The sequence below is a fragment of the Pygoscelis adeliae genome, unplaced genomic scaffold (assembly GCF_000699105.1).
Source record: "Pygoscelis adeliae isolate BGI_AS28 unplaced genomic scaffold, ASM69910v1 Scaffold412, whole genome shotgun sequence".
Lineage (NCBI taxonomy): Eukaryota > Metazoa > Chordata > Aves > Sphenisciformes > Spheniscidae > Pygoscelis > Pygoscelis adeliae.
The window spans coordinates 857,101-875,747 of record NW_008824190.1 but is presented as its reverse complement, the minus strand read 5'-3'; the positions used below and the strand labels follow the sequence as shown (position 1 = coordinate 875,747).

Genomic DNA, 18,647 nt, shown 5'->3' with positions numbered 1-18,647 from the left:
CTTGCCCATGGCTTGCGTGGACTGCAGCAGCACATTACATTCCTGGCCTGGCGCACTGTGATTGTATTATGCCTGTTTAGCATTCTTTATATTTGCTGCCTATTAACTAGCAAATTGAAAGTCAGCTTCATAAGCTTGCAGTTGAAGCCTCAGTCCATATGCTAGCAAACCATTTCTTACTGTTCTTCAGAGGCGTATGGGACAGCAGTGTTCTTTGCAAGGAAAATACGCAGGTATGCTACAACATGTCATGGCTTGCAAAAGTTTTCAGTGGCTGGCTTAAGGTGTCAACGTTTAGATGATGTTGAAGATTTGTAGGCCTGCAAAATGTCATCTAGAAGAGCAAACAACCAGGTTACTGCAGAGCTCCGGGTCTTTGTTTTCACCCAAGATTAGAAAACTTAGAAGCATTGGCCTGACTTGCAGAGTTGATCCTATGTGACTTCTTACAGGAGAGCGTGACCCTGACAGAACACACTTTGTGTCTGGACACCACAGCTCCTCCGTGGTGTGACCCCAAAAAAATCTAATAGGAAAATAGTTTCCTCAATTTACTTTGTTTAAAAACAACAAAACCCCCAAGCTTCTCCCAGCTTCCTGAGGAGAGTAGAGAGGAAGAATCATGATGAAACCCAGGGCTGTAGCACTGGGACGAAATGTCAGCACGTGTGCGGGGTAGTAATTTAGTGTATGACAGGGGACGTGCTTTTTTGTCAAGGCCCTCAGAAGTGCGTGACTGGTGAGAACAACACTTTTCTTGGAGACCTTGGTATCCCCTTGCACGTGGGGAAAAGCTGCTGAAGTTGCAGGTTGAGACTATGTGACACATTGTGATGGGAAGGTTGAAGTGTCACAAACAACAGGTCCCAGTAATTCAGCAGGTTTCAAACTGCTATCCTATTTTTGGATAGCATTTATTTTTATGGAGTAGAGCACCAGCTTTGACACAGTTTAGAGTCAGTATGCCTGTATGTCCAAACTGGAGAAGAAGCCCCTCTCCTAAAGGTGGCATTCTCATCTTAAGGTTTAAGGCTGTGTTTGAGCAGCACAGTGGAGTATGTCCAAAATGGTATCAACCATTAAAGTAGTGTTAAGTCTAGCTGTTCAAAAGGTGGTTATCAAGGCTCCCTCTGTATTGTATGGAGAGAGAGAGCTGCCTCGAAGGTGCGGAGACTCCCCCTTTAGGTCCCTCTGAACGATGGCACAGCCATCTGGTGTACAAGTCTGAAAGGTGCTTTGGCTTTAACTCATCTGGATGGGTTTCGTGCCTGGATGCTGGGGCCGAGGCTCTCCTGGGACGGCCCCGTGAGAGGCCCCATCAGAGTGTCCTTCCTGTGTGTCTGTAATTTGGCTTCCCACCTGCCATTGTGCTCCTCTGGGCTTCTGGATATGGGCTTTAATGGACTGATGGCTCTCCTGTAACAGGCCTGGGAGGAGTTGGGTCGGGTATTATTCAGGTTTCCCCACCCGTCACTGCCTCTCTCCGCTCCTTTGTGTGTGGGGATGAGCTTTTATCACATAACCTAACAGTTTTAACTCTGCAGTAGGCCTTTTCTTGCTGGCAAGGAAGATCGGCTTTGAATTAAGTGACATCAGATAAAAACTTGTGTGACTGCTTTGATATATGCAGGTCCAAATGAAGAACTGGCTCTTACTTCACTGCAACCTTTTCTGGTCTGACTCTTCCTTTGAAAAAGTCAACTTTGTGGCTGGGCACCCAGCGACTCCTGGCCTGCTGCTCAGCCCAGGACGTTGGCAGGTAACACAAGATGAACATGTCTCCATGTTCCTTGTCGGGTTGAAACTCATATCCACCTCGTCCTCTTCCATGTGATGAACTTTATCCTTTTAGGCAACCGGTCCTGTTTCAAACTCTGCAGTACTCATTTTGGAGGGTGTCTTCCAAGCTCTGCTGCTGGTCCTTGGGCATGCACAGCAGCTCCTGTATGCATTTATTGAGGTTGGTGCCAGCACCTCGAACTTGCCCCTGTGCTGCAGAGCAGATTTGACAGGTTCTTAGAGCAGCAGTGAAACTTATGGCAAGGATCGGCTGAGAAGGGAGAGATTGAGGGGCTGATTTGAGATTTCCTTACTCCATCTCTTCTTAATGACACATAATGCCTGGAAGGGACTGTGCTGCAGGCGTAGCCTGCTGCTGCTCATCACCCTAACTTGAGAACGACTCTGGGAGCTTTGGGACAGCATCTGTCCAGTCATCAAGTCAGCAGTCATGTTCCTGTGCCTGTTCAAGAGTGTTCTACTTGCGATTGCACCAGCCTCCCCTTCCCCTTTGCTCCTCGCCAGCTGTTCAAACAAGTTGTCATGAACAGGCTGACCTTTTGGTGCAGGAGTTAGCGGGGAGGAGAATTCCTCAGGAACGCTTTTAATTACTGAGCTGCCCTTCTGAGCTTTTCACAGGGCTTGATGAATTCTGGGGACATACCTTTCTTTTCTTTTTCAATTGTTCTTCAGGTAGCTGCCTTTGGGGCAGTGTTTAATGCCAGTGCCTGAGGTCTGGATGTTTCCAGGTAGAAATGATATAAGACAAGAAGAGAAACAAGGACTTATTAATTACTGTTCAGTTCTCTGTCACCATGGTCTCTTCTCCTCCTTTTATAGGTCTCCTCTTGTTAATCTGCATGCTGAAAGCAGGGGAGACGTTGCTGGCTCACAGCTGATCCGTAGCAAGTTGCCTGCTGATTTGCAGCTATGCGGTGCTTCGTTTGCAAAGCAAACAGAAGCGGTGGATAGGCAGGGTCATGGGACCTGATGCTGAAGACTTAAGGGCATTTGTAGGTCTGTTTCTGCTCCTTCCTATGTATGTCAGGTTAGGGTTGGAGCCTTCCCTGAGCAACTTGGATGTACTAATCTTAGCAGAAATTTATCTTCTTCCCTGGAGCTGCATTAATTTCTGCCTGGGGTGTGAGCTGAATCAGATCACGGGAGGTCTCCAGGGCTGGCACGGGTGTACGGGGTGTGTTGGGCAGCTGGGAGGGTGCAGGGCTGCCTCCCTTCTGGTCTGGCATGAGCTGTTCACTTGGTTCAGGCACTTTCTTACGGCTTGACTCATGACCTAACTGACAGGGGTGCTGGCTGTACAGCTGTGAGAACTTCCTTTGTTCCTGTAGACCCCAGTGTTTGTCCTGTAGCTAAGGAATCTGTTTGGGTTTTTTTTTTTCCAAAATACGTTAATAAAAATTTTTTTTGCGAAGAGTGCAAGTAGTTTTTCACTCCTTGTTATCTCACCTCTGCTGGAGACGGCCGCCTCCCTCCCCAGCACAGTCATCAGAGCAGATGCAGCATCTGAGTGCTCCTCCTATACTGCAGAGCGTAATCAAGCATCCTAGCTCAAACTGATGATGGAAATAATTGGAGTAAGTAGCTGCCTTTGCTCTTCAGTGGGTTAGAAAGTAATCACCTGAGTGGTGTGCGTTAACATTCAGGTGTTGGTTAATGCTGAGCATCTGTATGGCATGTCATCTTCAGCCAGAGCAGGGTGTCTGTCCACTTCAGGCCTGGCGGCATGAGTGTCCGGCTGGATCCCTCCCTATGCCCAAGCCTGGGAAAACACACTTTCAAGTTTAATGTTGCCTTTTCCATCAGCTGGATAATAATAGAGGTAAATCTTACAACTGCTCCTTTTCTGTTCTCCCTATCTCTCTGCTGTGTGTGGCCTCTCTCTATTTTTAACCTGCTGCTTTTGAGATTTGTTTTCCTGAGCCCTCATGACCTCAGTGATATTTTGACTTTGGGGTATTTAAGAAACAGCATTGTAGGCATCTTGTGTAGTCAGGCGTGACTATTGTTGTTGCCAGCTGAATAGTACTTACTTTTTTTGGCTGCTTCTTGCATTCTCACCTTTCAGTAGCTAAGAGAAGAGCCCCTTCAGGCTCTCTGTATCCACTCTTGTCTATTTACAGCCGTACACAACAACCATGTTTATTAACAAGTTCTTGGAAGTGGAATCCTCTAGAACAGAAATCACAACGCTGCAGTGTGTCTAGAGGAAGGTTTGGTACAAATGCCTCGGCCCGTCAGTGCATTGAGATGGCATAATTGTCATCTTTGGTACTGCTGTAGTTCTGCTGATTTCAGCCCCCAGGAACATAGGCATACCTTAGCAGAAATGTAGCTATTTTTATCACTTTATATGGGTCCACAAAAAGGATTTTTTTTTTCCCATTGACTATTCAGAGTGAGTTTGCTGAGACAAAGATAAATCAAGCTGGATATTTTAATGTCCCTCAGTCTTGCATCCTGCAAGTGCTGAATATGACAGAAGGTAGAATAATGAACTTGGTGCTCAATTAAGGGCAGTATACCCCTCTAAAACTTGCTGTGTTTAATTGCATACTTGAAGCTTTATGTTTGAAGCCTCCAGTAATTTGGAATTGTTTACAAAGTGCTTTTTTCTTGTCATCTGTAGTTTTAAGAAACAGACCATTTTAGAGAGCCAGGAATGGTTGGGACCACGTTCTGCTGGCACATAAGTGCGATTAATTGACCATCACTTGTAATATGTCCACCACAGATCTGTGGAGGGTGATTGTCTAAAAGATGATTTAGCACAGAATTACTCTGAAATAGATACACTGAATTAGGAAATGCACTGGAAGCTGCAAAACAGTTTTTCTTCAATCCTCTTTGGTTCAAATCTGCATAATTAGCTTTTCTTACTTTATATAGTGGTCAGTTGTTTAAGCATCCGTTTGCCTTTTTTCTCTGTTTCCTGATATCCCCTAGAGACCCCCAGTCTTGCCCAGTTTTGTGAATTGTCCATAAAAGCCTTTTGACCCCCATGTGACTGAATGGGAGATGACCTGAAATTGTGATGGTTGCTTCCCGCTGCTCCCCAACTCAGATGCAGTGGACAGGTTTTGCCTTGTTTTTGTTGAGCCATACAGTTGGGCTTCTGTAGTATCAGTTTTATTTTATTTCCCCTTAGAAATGCTCTCTTGTGGTCTTAGAAAAAGCTCCAAACAGTATTTTCTCAAATGTCTTCTTTTTATAACCCAAACTGTCCATTCCTTTAAAGTTGTCTCATTCAAATGCCTCTTGTGTCAAAAAACCTTATTCCTTTCCCCACTTCCACTGTATCAACGACCACATCAGCAAGCTCTGTTCCTCTGCAATTTTTTCTTCCTCCATAACTGAGTTTTCCTATAAATCTTTTGATTTTCATTACAGGGCGACTAGGATTATCTAGGGAGATCCTGTAACCGTTTAAACAACTAGTTGGCTGTAGTAGGATGATGCTGGAAAACAACATTGGGCTTCAAAGCTCTTATAGACACCTGAAACTGTACTTGGGGTGCTCACAGGAGAGAAGATGGGAACAGAGACCAAAATCCAGGTTTCCTGCTCCCCATGGTGGCTGTTCTGGTTCCCCTCTGAGTTTCCGTCCTGGTGATGTGCCTTGACAGGAGTGAGGTTTAGCCCCCGTTAATTAGCCTTGGCTCCTAGGAAGTAGCGGGTGGGGATATAGACACCTTCTCAGGGATGTGGAAGAGGCCACTGAAGATAGGTACAACTTTGGTCAGCCAGGTGGGGGAACATCAGGAATTAAACTCCGAAGAAGCTATTTCAGGAGAAGAAACCATCTGAGGACTACAGTCATCAGGTTGTAGGAGTCTGGCATGCTGTCAGCATTTACAACTGGACGTTCTTCCTTGTGCTTGCTCCTTCACTTTGCGGGTTTTCTGAAACTTCCTTTTCTTCTGACATGTGTCCATTAGAACAATTTGTTTTCCCCCTGCAACTTTTTTTTGACTGGCAGCCTGAGTAGTTATAGGAGTCTCTTGTACTAAACCTTTTGCACTGAGACAGCAAGACGTTGTGGCGCACCCATCTGCCTTGTCTTGATTTGCTTCTGGGGGTTGTGACCTGTCAAAATGCAAGTGTTAGCAATGAGGCCTCGGAGGCTCGTGGGCTGACGCTGGATCCTGGCAGTGGGGACCGCGGGAGCCCCGGCGTGCGCAGCCTGAGCGTGGTGCAGTGGATGCTCTTCACACGCAGCCGGCTCCAACGCCGCTGCTCGCCTCTCCTGGCTGCCTGAGCACGAGCATCCAGGCTTCAGCTCTGTGTTGCTTAAGTGCTTGGACGTTTGGGGGGCAGTGCGAAAGCCATCGCACCAGCCAGCACTTACTTCTGGCAGCTTTTGTTCTGCTTCATCGTATTTCTCCTTACTTCTTAACTGCTGCTTTTTCTTCACTTGTGTGGTAAACACATGCTTGGATATTTCTTGTGAAACTTGGGCTCGACACTGAAGTAACTTGTCCTGTGTAGGGATGGGAATGTTTGTGAATGGGGAAAAACTCAAAACTTCCAGGAAACACAAAAAACTTTATCGGAGTGATCAGCTAAGTAATTTTTGAGTAATATTCAGACTATTGGTTACTTGATATTTCAGAGTGTGCTTTATAGTTAGTGAATATTTAAAAAGTTGCACTGTTTTTGAAACCTAATTCTGGTCTTCATGGGTCTGTACGGGCCTTGGTGTCTCCATCAGGATCCTTCCTGGAAAACGTGAGTTATGTTGGTGTTCTCCAAGATGGTGGGGTATCTCAGCTCATAACGTGGATGATGGCTGTTGAAAAGGTGGACAGCTGTGTCTAAAACCAACATGTAGTGTGCTATCAGGCAAAGGGGGTCTCGGTGGTACGTACCATCTTAAGTGTTCTGGTTTTATATCTTTACCTTAGATTTACTTAATTTATATGGGTCAATCTAAATTTATTCTTGAGTAAACCTAACTCATTGGTAGATCTGCTCTATCAATAACAAACTCTGAGCAACAGGACTCAAGGCACTCTGTCTTTGAGTGCTGTGGTTCTTAAAATAAGCATATGGAGGCACTGCCAGCATCTCCTGTGGCTCTCATTAGCCTTTGCCCAGTGCATGGGGTGGGTGGTGATGGTGTGACTGAGGACTGGTGGAGTGGGAATCGGAGACAAGTTGGTGCCCGCAAAGGAAAACCTGTTCCTGTGCTGCGGGGTAGGGGAGAGGGGACTTGAGCCCTGAGGCTGAAGAAGTTTGTCTGGACTCTGATAGTGGATCCATCACTTGACTGAGGAGGAGTTTGGTCCAGTCGGTTGGGCCTGTGAGCTCCCCTCTTTGGGGATGTGCGTTGCAGAGCACCCTTCCTCGGCTACAAAGGGGGGCAACTGCTTGCCAGACTCCTTGAATAAATAGCACCTTGTGTTTTTGAAGATCTAAGACGTGCCTTGTTTTTTGCTAGTGAATAATTCTGGGTGAATTCACAACTGGTGACAAATTGGGTGAAGCTTCAGTAACTATTAAAAATGTATTCCTGGACTGGAAGAAATAGAAAAATATTCTGGTCTCTGAGTTTCCAAACATGAAATACTTTACAGCACAGGGGAGATGCACCCCTGGTTTACAGTATCAAACAGTTTGATTTGTGTGGGTGTTGGGATTAATGTTTGTGAATAATATTTTACAGTGGTATCAGTGTAACATTAAGATCAGGCGTAGCTGGGGACAGTAAAGAGGAGGCACAATTCCTCTAAGGGCCTGAAGGGCTGCTTGTACCTGGGACCGGGCATTTCTCTTATTACTGTGATCCTGAACCATCGCAAACCAATTTAAAGAAAGTCTCTGAGTGTATTTTCTCTCTTAGGCTTAAACCATCTGTCCTTTGATCCTGCCAGCAACAACAAATCTCTGCAGTTCGGCAGCGCTGCCGGCCCGCGGGTGTCGGAGAGCCCAGCTGAGAATGGAAGCGATCCGGGCAAGAAGAGGAAGAGAGCAAACGTTCCTCCAGGTGAGCCGAGTAGCAGCTCGGTGGCTGGTAGAGAAGGCATCCACATAAGTGTAGACTGAAAACAGCGCTGTGCTAAGGTGTTAATGCAGAAGGTGGACAGATGGAAATGAAGTTGTGGTCTGGCACTGCTTGCAGTCAGACCAGTGTTTGTGGTTCCATGTTTGCATGGCTTTGGGTGAGTGCTCGTTGCTGTTCCTGTGCAAAACAAAAGCAATTTTTGTTTTGTTTTTAAGCATTGTGGAATCTCTATACCTGTCCCAATAGATTTATCCTTTTTTTCTAATTGGACAATACCTCAATATTAAAATCATGACCACAATGAAAAGCATAATAAGGCAGATCAGCCTGAATGACTGGAGACGTTCATGTTTAAGATAATGTAATAAAAGCAAATTGTTAAATGGACCATAATGGCTTGTGATGTTGTAACATCAGATCTAGGAGCCTTACTGAAGCTGGTATCTAAGAAATTTTCCTTGTATTTCTCACAGAGTGATTGGAAAAAAAACAGATGGAATAATGTATTTGCAGATGATACTGTGGTTGAAAACTGCAATCCCACCAGTGTGACTGGGGAAACGGGGCATCTGCTCATGCCATGAAGATGAGATGTTACATACATCGCGTAAAGAGCAGTCTGCGGGACTTAGTTGTGTAACTTTTCCATAGAGAGATGCCAGGTGCAGGAGGGGAAGGACGAGGCTGGACCGGAGGCAGAGGTGCCGTTTTGCAGCAGAAGGCCATCTCACTGAGGGAAGGCGATGCGCAAAGCAGTTGCAGAAAGAGAGGTTGAAATGTAATTGGGTAGAGAGAAAGTCCAAATCTGTTTCCCTGAAGAGAAAAATCCTTTAAAGGAAACTTAAAGGAAAATGTGGAACTTTACAGATAACAGTCCAGCACAGTTTAGGGATGGTTTTGAGATGCTGATAGCGGGAGCACAGGAGAGCTCCACTGGGAGTGTGGAGCTTAGCCTCCTGACCGAGGGCTTATCCTGTCCTTCTAATGTGTCGTCTCCTCCCTCCCTGTCCTTTCCCATTTGTGTTTGAATGAACCGTCACCTTTATAATCCCTTGAGAAAACAGTCTTTTTTGCAGCTGCTTTCTATTTTTCCTCTCTAGATTATCTCTGATAAGCTTTTTTTGGTTACAAATGTCTGCCACGTTCACCCTCCTACATCCTCATTTCTTGATTCAACTAAGATGAATTGCCCTAAGACATCTCCTTGCAGCCAGAGCAGGACTCCTTTTCCTTTTTTGAGATCCTGTTGTCTCTGTGACGCAGTCAGCAAGAAGATAGCTTTCTCACTCCTTGTAGAGATTTTGTCCAAGTGTGGAACACGATGTAACTGTGACCTCAGTTTTGCAATGTGTAATGTCATGTGGTACAAAATTGTGATCTGCCCGTTCTGTACCAAGAAGGTATGAACATCAGGGGTCCCTCGGAGGCGTGACAGCCCGACTGTTTCCCTTGGGATTCAGGTAACATATTGATGGCATGTGAGTACCTCGCCTTCCAAATGTACGTACCTTGTGCTTGGGTACCACTCCCAGAGGTGTGCGAAGCAGATGTGGGGCCTGTTCAGAGGTGCAGGAAGAGGAGGAGGACTTTGGGTGAAAGCTCCTTTGTCCCTCTGGAAAGGAGGTGGTCGTTTCTGCCTCTCTGCTGTCAGATGTATGCCAGCTGATGGGAGACTTAAGTCAGCTTGCGGGTACAGATAATGTAGATGGGTCTGTCACCTGCCCCAAAGGAGGCATCTAGGACTGTTGGAAGCGAGTAGAGTCAGGAGTTTATTTTGTTCTTTTCATTATTTTGCATGTTTTCTTTATACGCCTGGAGGTCCTTAAATGTCTCATGTGCCTCTTGCACATGCTGGATACACAGACAACCTGTGTACAATCCTGCGCTGGATTGTTTCAGTGCAGATCTGCCTTTTAAGCATCAAAATCTGATTGTTACTGTCGGAAACGGTGAATATCCAAGTTCTTCGGGCTGAGCTGTGCAGTGCACTCTAACAGGGCGACTTTCAGTACCCTGACCCTGCTGGCAGGATTTCTGCGGTCGGGGCAGCCTTGAAGAGGGCTGTGGGTTGTTCTGGCACAACCTTCAGCTGCCCACATTGCGATCGCAAAATCTAAATGTTGTTTTCATTTGGGCATCTGGATGCAGAGGTGTGAGACCAGGACCTTGCACAACTTGAATAACATGCAGTGATCTTATTTGTTGAAAAATACATATGGTTCTGGACTGGGACAGGTATGCTTGGGATAGGTAGGCGTTCTGTGTGTCACCCCGGTGCAGTCTCTTCTGGACAGACGCTTACCGGACAGCAAGGGAGCTCTCAGCTTTTCACCCTTGTGCAGTGGGATGATCCATGATCTCACTGCATTGCTGCCTTCTCCTGCATATTTTGGCTTTCATGTTGGTACTTCCTTTCTTAATATTTGATTTCATTTCTTTCCTTTAAACTAGCAGCTGCCAACTCGGTAATACCATTTCACTTCTTCGGTATCCTTTGTTTCTTTCTCTTTGTGCCCGACCTGGTAGCCTGTGCACTCTCACATTGACAGGCGAATGGTGATAACTAAAGTTCAGGCTTGTCCCAGATCTCCTGAAACAAAGGAGTTACAAAACTGGGACAGCTCAGCATTGATTTTTTCAGGAGAGGTGGGCCACAGGTCACAAAAGCTGACTGTTTGAAACACGACTGAGTGCGATCATAGAATCATAGAATGGGTTGGTTTGGAAGGGACATTTGAAGGCCATCTAGTCCAATCCCCCTGCAATGAGCAGGGACATCTTCAACTAGATCAGGGTTGCTCAGAGCCCCGTCCAACCTGACCTTGAATGTCTCCAGGGATGGGGCATCCACCACCTCTCTGGGCAACCTGTGCCAGTGCTTCACCGCCCTCAGCGTAAAAAAATTTCTTCCTTAGATCTTGTCTGAATCTACCCTTTTTTAGTTTAAAACCATTATGCCTTGTCCTATTGCAACAAGCCCTACTAAAAAGTCTGTCCCCATCTTTCTTGTAAGCCCCCTTTAAGTAAGTAGATAATGCTGAGGATTAGAGATTTATACAAGTCTGAAAGGAATAAATTCATTAGTGTTCTTATGTTGAGGCAAAATGGATGTTCTTGTGCATGGTTTTTCCCACTTAAAAAGCAGTGAGTGAGCAGGTTGTCATAATAAAATGCAAGTTAGTGTCAGCTGTTGGTTCACAGTAGTGTTACTGCCTCTAATTGGTGAACAAATACCGTAATTAAGCACCCATTTCCTTCGCTCACCGGCTGTGATGTGCTGTAGATCCTGCCTGTCATGTTGCCATCTATCTAACTATATTGCAACACATTGCTGTGAACCTAGAATAGTCAGTCTTATTCCAAAAACCATGCTTGAAGTTAGATTTCAGCATTGACGCAGAGAGCGCTGAATTTTCCTTTTTTCGGGGTGTAGTATGTTCTTTTTCTGTTTATGCTGCTTTAATTCATATTTGACTCGACTAAGTCTGCTGACTATTGAGCATCAGGTCTAAGCTATTTCAAAGGATGTTCTGTTTTCCCCCCAGTCAATAAGATCTGTCAGATATGGAAAAAAGAGGTGTGCAGGTGGCATTTTGTACATAGGCTAACTCCAGTGTAGGCATTGGGCTAGTGTGTAGGGCTTGGCTAATGTAAAAAGTGAAACGGGTGACTGTACTGCAAAGGGTGGTGGGACTGGCAATGACAGGAGGGAAAGATGAAGCCAAGGGTAGGTGTTCGACCTTGGCAGTGCTTCATTTAAATTGAGCGTGGGAGATGAGGATTTTGGAGACGGCCCAAGTGATACGTGGGTTGGGTGGTTAGCAGAAGATGGGTCAGTGCGGAGGGAGACTTTCACCAGGGGCGTAGAGGTGGCACCTCAGGAAGGCGAACTGATCTCTTGTCCCCTCTCTAAGGCCAAGAGGAGAGGAGTGGTGGAACGAGGTGGGGAACAGAAATTCTGAATCATTAAATCACAGGGTGAGATAAATGGTCAATAAATTTCCTCCTGCTGGTGTGTTATGGAGAGCTTCAGGAGAGCTTTGGGAGTCTATGCACTGGGTGTGTCCTGGGTTATACGAGATGAGAGAATATCAACTCTTCTGAGTTTCAGGTTAGAGCTGGGAATTTTTTCATACAGCTTCTGTCAGTAACACTGTTGATATTGTTGGCTTTTTTGAACTGGATGAATCCTTCTGTGTTTTTCCACATGAAAAAAAGTTTGTGGGGATTGGTTTTTTTGTTTCCCCTGTGCAGAGTTAACCTTGTGCTAAACATTTATTTAAAAAAAAAAAACCCAGATATTTTTGCATTTGGGCACCTTTAGTTAAAACCCGTGCAAACAAAAAGAACAAACATATGTCTCGGTGGTACATGGAAGTAACCAGCTAAAGGCATGGCTGACCTAGCTAAATCACTGAAGAAGATTTGAATGCTTAATTAAGCCATGTGTTTGTGTAATGTTAATGGTTCCACCTGGATTGCCAGATAACTCTGCTAGACCTTGAGTAAGTAACACTGGTACTGCTGCTGTCAGCAGCATGACGTTGTTCTTTGCTTCATTTCTCCTTTTAGCATGGAGGAGAAATGTCTTCAAATGGCAGTGGAAGTACTCTCTGCTGGAACAGACTGGCCCTCTCTGTTAAATCCAGTGCAATTATGCCAATTTATACCTGCTGAATGTTTGTCCTTTGTTCATAAATCTTCTGGGAGGAATCAGAGAGTACCCCTTGCCTTTAATCAGTGTTCCTTTAAGGCCCCTTAGAGCTGTTGATTGTAGTGGATAGATCATAATTTATTTAGATGCTCTTGGAAGGCAGTGTTTTCATAGACCTTGCTTCTGTAAGAGGTCGTCTACTCAAGAGGGACAGACCTGGTTTGTTGTTTTTTTTTTTCATTTGGCTCTTTCCTATGTGTTAGGTTCAAATCTGGTTTTGGATGCTGATACTGCAGAGCCTTGCTGGGCAATGTATGCCTTGCAGAAGAGTTAAGATATGCACTAAGCTCTTCATCGCTTTTTTCCTCTCAGCAGATGGTGGCAGAAATCTAAGCCTCGACTCCATTCCGATGGGCTTGCCAATGTCAGGCCCAACTGCCTGGACCACTGCGATGAACAATCTAGGGATGGCTCCCATGGGGATGACAGGACAGCCCCTCCTGCCTGGTACGTGAGCTCATCCAGACCGTGCTCACCTTTTCTTTCAAACATGTCTTTGAGAAGAACCTATTTCAGTTGAGTTGGATAAATGCCTACCGCATACAAAAAACATTAATAAGCTGTGTTTGAAATGCGTTAATGTCTGCAAGTGATTTACTTAGAGGCCAGAGTTCTAAAACTGATTTCAGAGGAAATGAGAATACATGTTTTTTGATGCAAACAATGGTTATTGTGGGGTACCTGTAGATACTCTGCAGGAGGAGGGTCCCACGCAGAGCTCAGGAAACCAGTGATATCAAGTAACACGTTATTCTGAGCTGAACTGGAACTGCTTAAAAGGAAGGCTGGGAGGGAGATGAAGAGGGAAGCAATAGGGCAGTAAAATGGATATGGCAGAAATCAATGGAGGTTTCTGCTCCAGAAATGACCACCTTGTAGTCCAGAGTACATGCGCATGGGTGAGTCATCCTATCCAGGATTTGTTAAAAAGCTCCTGTAGGAACAGAGCTGTGCTGTACCTTGTTTCTCAGCAGTGCAGAATGCCTGTGCATCAAAATCCTGAAATGAAATTACTGTTTCAGTGCTTTACTGCATGAAGCGCTTGAGAAAGATGCTGTCTCCTGCCTGAATAATTGCCTGCTCACCTGGGGAGGGAGTGTCTGTGTTGGCAGCACTCTACAATCCTATTTCTGCTCTTGTGGCATAGAGCAGGTAGCTTGCTGTGCAGCTGATACTACGTTTAACTAACAGCATCGCTTGACTTGCCGTAAGTTTTGCATGCAGCCTGTACTCTTCTGTCCCCTAGGCCTTGTTTCACACTTGTCTTTGCTGTAGGGGTGTTGTTTTCATGTCATTCTCCTGCTCATCTGCTTCTGTCAAGTAAAAATCAACAGAAGTCTGTCCTAGGAGAGCACACAAGTTTGGAGCCGGTCTCCCATTCCCTGCTGTAAGAATAGGGGAAGGCTTCCGAGTGATGTTCGTTTTGATCCTTTTGAGATCAGGAGGTCTGCACCCAACACAAACAACTCAGAATGTTTTAGAAGGAGCAAAATATTATTTTCTGATCTGGCTGCAAGAGAGCAGGATGCTCTGGTGAATATGGATCAGTTCCCAAGCACAGTGATGGCCTGAAGTTTAGACTAGTTGTATCTATAGTATCTACTGAAGATGAGAGACAATGGAAGCTTGACATGCCATCTTTGCTGAAAGCTAGGTGGGACTAAAGTTTCAGGTCACAGTAAAAAAAAGTCTAAAAATGCTTAAGAATTTACCAGCCAATTTCTATTCCTACAGATGAAGTAAAGCATGTAGTTGTGAGACGCTTTAAGAAGATCTCAATGTCTAAAATGAATGCACAGCACCTTTCACTCCCTCCAGCCACTGCCAGCTTTGTATAAAAAAGGTTATTGCAGCTTTCACCAAAAAGTACCTGCCAGGCCTAATGTTTCTGAACTCTTTAGAGTCCTCGAGGACTTTTTTCTTCTTTCTCTGTTCTTAAAAATGGAGACTGGCTCTTCTGAATCTGCTTCTTAAGCCTCTTGGATGCTGGCCTGTAGCCATGGGCTCAGCTTCTTAACAGAAGAAGCAGGTCTCTACGCAAGCTGGCAAGTTGCCTTACACGTTGCTGGTTGAGCAATAAACAGTGGGGCTCACCACAAATCCAACAACCACGAGCTCTGTTTGCCCTTGCATACATGCTTTCTACTTTTCATTATAACGTGATAGTTCATTACCCTGCTAGTCCTTTTGCTTCTGATAATTGTATCCATTCATGCTTTTAGAAAGCTGTAAGTCTTGCTTAATCAAAGAAACCCCCATCTTGGCTTTCTCCTCCCTCGGATTCCCCAAGCTCCTCTGTTCCTGCATTAAGGATTTTCTCTGATTGGCATCCATACCCATTGCTGTCAGCTAACCTTGAAGCAGCAACAAATTACCAGGACATGGTGAGACTCCTCTCATTGGCATGAAGAATTATAAAATGTGAAGGGACTGAATTTAGAGGCTTGCAAAAGTTGTAGCAGTGGGTTCACTTGCGTGTCCTTGACATGTGGCAGGTAGCCCAGCGTGACCCCTGTCACCTCTGGCTGTAGGGTGGCTGGGAAGAACAGCTACCACCCTTCCAAGGGTGGTGGGGAGGTGGCTGAAGTGCACCTTGTTTTGCCCCTCTTGCTGCCAGCACGGAGGTCGTGCTCTTGATCTCTTGGGTGTACCTGTATCAAACTGTGCTGGGAAGACAAATGGGATCTTGGACTCTAACACAGGGATATTTTGAACGGTCTCTGAGTTTTCCAGCAGATCACTGTGTGCTCCGCGTATCTCCCATCCTCTGCTGTCTCAGCAGTGAGAGCTTTGGCTATTCCTCTTCCTTCCAGTTGCTTTTGATAGGCAGCAGTGGGCAAGGTCCAGATCGCTCCCCGCTGATGTTTTGGAGTACAGCTCCAGGAAAACAAAGAGGTTCTTTACCATCTCGAGAGTGCTTTAACAGGAGGATTCCAAGGCTGTGTGTAGCAGGGCACAGGCTGTGGAGAGCCGGTGTCCTGGGGTGGCTTCTGTGCTGCTTAGAGGGGTACTTCAGAGTCTGCTCTGGTACCTGCTGCATGCCCAGGGACTGGCTGGCCCAGACCAGCAGCATTTGTGAGACTGGTCTAATGCTTCACAGCTGAGTTTACTGGCACAGATGTTGCCAAAAGGAAGGGAAGTAATGAGCATCCCAGCCTAAACCTAGGAAATCCAAAAGATGTAGGTTGGAGGCCAGGATGCTGGTTTTGGCAAGCGTTCTTCCAGCCCTTCAGGAGAGGGCCTGTCCTGTGCTTGTTGCAGGTTGGATCAGGACGTTATTTGCTTAGGACTAAGTCCTGCAGATTTTTTCCAGATACCTCACATCTTCAGTAAGTTTTGTCACTGAAGGTCACAGCCGTCCACAAGGTGACCTTCATCTTAAACTTCAACTTAGCAATACATGAATTTAAATTGCAGAGATCTGGGATGGGGTAGCCTCTCCCCATCCTCTCTTCCCTGGTCCAAGCCTGTGAGCCAAGCCCCAGCTCAAAGACCTCTGTGCCCCGAGATAGCAGTTGTACAGGTATAGCCTCGATCATTCAGGGCAACCCTTGTCATTCCTTACAGCCCATTTCCTCTGGAAACGTGTGTGCGGTGTTTCAGGGAGTTGTGTAGCGCCATCGTAGGAAGCAGTAAGGCTGCCTGTGCTGTGGAATGGGGCTCTGTCTAAAGATAGACTTGCATCATTTTTATTTTCTTTTTTAAGACAGGTGAAAATACTATTTAAAGTAGCTGAAAACATGCTGTCTGCCTGATCTTCTTGACAGTATCATCTCTGAAATCTACTAATGAAAGTTTAAATATTAAAATTCTGCAACTTTAACGTCACGTTTTCCAAGCCAGGTGTCACAGACCAGGCCATCCCAGCATCAGCTGGCCATGGGTGAGGATACAATTCACATGTATCCCTACAACCATATTTCACAGTTGGCTACAGGGAGATTTCTTGTGCCTTCCTCTGAAACGCCTGTTTCGTGGCAGAGGATTTGCCTCAGATCTGTGTTTTTACTGTGACTGTTCATGTGTGACGTAAAATGAACAGCAACACTTGCACCTAGTGCAGGGAAATCCAAATTAGCAAGCAAAACAATGTACATAAACTGTGCAGAAATGTAGCCCCATGTAAAATATTTCAAAATACAAAGGAAAACAAAATTCAGCTACCAAACTCAAACATCCAATTTGGGCACTAAAAGTTGTCTTGCATCCGGATTACTGTAAGTAGTGGTTGTGAAGAGAAGAATACAAAAATGTTTGCCTGCCTTAGGGATATGAATAGCATCTGAAATGATGCCAGCTTAGGATCAAAGGAAAATGCTGCCTCTGCACCACTCAGTTCTACTTATTTGTAACTTTTGTCTGTGCCTTGCAAAATTAATTTTATCCATCTACACCTGAAACAAGCAGCCAGACTCAAAGGCTCTGTAGTGCTCGGGATTCCCTATTCTGTGGTAGGGTCCTGTGGTATTCTGGGATTGCCTAGGTCTTCAGAGCTGCTTCTGCAAAGAGAGTAGTGGTGGCAGAGCATAGAGAAGATGTCGTGCACTTGCAGGAGGGAGTTCTTCCTGAGATCTCACCCCGATAGTACCAGCTGGTCCTTACAGCTTAGTTGCTGACATTCTCAAACTCATGAGACTTCTCCGTAAGGCATCTAGGCGTACCGTTTCCATTTTGGTTGCCTACAGGTATTGCTTCCCCAGAGTTCGCAACTTCTGAACAGATAAAATACCTCTCCTTTGACAGCTCTGTTTAGTTTTATTTGGCATTGGAGGCAAATCTAAGAACAAAGTCAAAGTAAAACGCTACTTAGATAGCTAATTAAAGCTAATTAAAGCCTAGAAACAAGTTAAGCAAGGTAAGACATGCAGTAAGGTGTTTCCTTAAATGCTTCTGTGTGTTTTACCCAGAATCATTCTGGCACGTTCTTAGCTGCTGAAATTGGTGCACTTGTCTAGTTTGCAAGGTGGATGCCCTTAACCCTGTGTCACAAGCTGTCTGCACTACTAAACTACTTAGTGAAACCAAACTGGGTTAGATTTTACACTGTTTCCATATGCCACAGATTTCTGTATGTGGATAAACCTTACTGGGGAAGGTTTTGACACTAGATAGGAGATGGTATCTACAGAGTGGAAAAGGAAGTAGTTTATTTAAACAGAGAAAATTTATTTGGCTGAGGCAATCGACAATGAAATGGTTTTTTAAAAAAGTTGTTTTAAGGGCAAAAATCCAAAGTTCTGGTGAGTTGTATTGTGATGTTCCCTCTCTATTGTTGTTTATTCAGCTAATTTTCACTGGCACATGTGGGGAGAGTACTCCATTTGCTGTCTGAATAAACAGTTACTGTATGAGTCCAAACCACTACCTGACTCCCTTATTCTTTACCCCATTTAGATTTTGATCCCGCTCTTGGGATGATGACTGGAATCCCTCCGATCAACCCCATGATGCCAGGCTTGGGGATAGTCCCACCTCCCATCCCTCCGGACATGCCTGCTGTGAAGGAGATCATTCACTGCAAAAGCTGCACTCTCTTCCCACCTAACCCACGTAACTGTCTATTTATGTTTTCTCCTGTTTGTCTGTCTATGTAGGAATACGTGTGTGTGACATATATATATATATATAAAAAAAAAAGTGTATATGAGAGAAGAGCTATTACGTTGCTTTGGGGTGAGTCACCTATGACTAGATGCTGGCAAGCAGGTGACAGAGCAATAGGAAAAGCCTATTCTTGTCACTGAGTGTTTGCCATTTCAGTAAATAGCCTTTTTGGTTGTTAGATTAATAAGGGCTGGGAAAGAAAGCATTCCAGTCCCTGGGTATTTGAACTCTAATCTTCATGGCGTGATTCTTGCATGTATCATCTAAGGCTTCAAAGACAGCAAGCTCTCGGAGGTAAGGGGGCTGGATCAGCCAGCGTGGTCTGTGCTGAGTTCATGCTCTGGGTTTTGCAGAATGTGATGGAAGGAGAGTAGAGGCAGTTGGAAATAAGACAGAAAACTTTAAGAAACAGACAGTCAGGGCTCACCAGGCTATAGGAAAGAAACAAGGATCCCCTTCAAACTAGCTGACTGACCCTTTCTCCTCACTTTTATTATAAAAACCGGAGGGGGGGGAAAAAGCATCATT

General features: G+C 45.2%; 1 protein-coding gene across 2 annotated transcripts in view; it reads left to right on the top strand.

Moving 5' to 3' along the window:
• The window catches only part of ENOX2 (ecto-NOX disulfide-thiol exchanger 2), a 58,272-nt gene that overhangs the window by 6,209 nt on the left and 33,416 nt on the right, over window positions 1–18,647 (top strand). Inside the window, exons 2-4 of one of the 2 annotated variants that reach the window (XM_009334697.1) lie at window positions 7,640–7,783; window positions 12,831–12,962; window positions 17,910–18,065. In XM_009334697.1, the coding sequence (XP_009332972.1) occupies window positions 7,640–7,783; window positions 12,831–12,962; window positions 17,910–18,065 (432 nt within the window). Of the gene's footprint in view, window positions 1–7,639; window positions 7,784–12,827; window positions 12,963–17,909; window positions 18,066–18,647 lie in introns of both variants that reach the window. The other variant, XM_009334696.1, reaches the window with a different exon arrangement.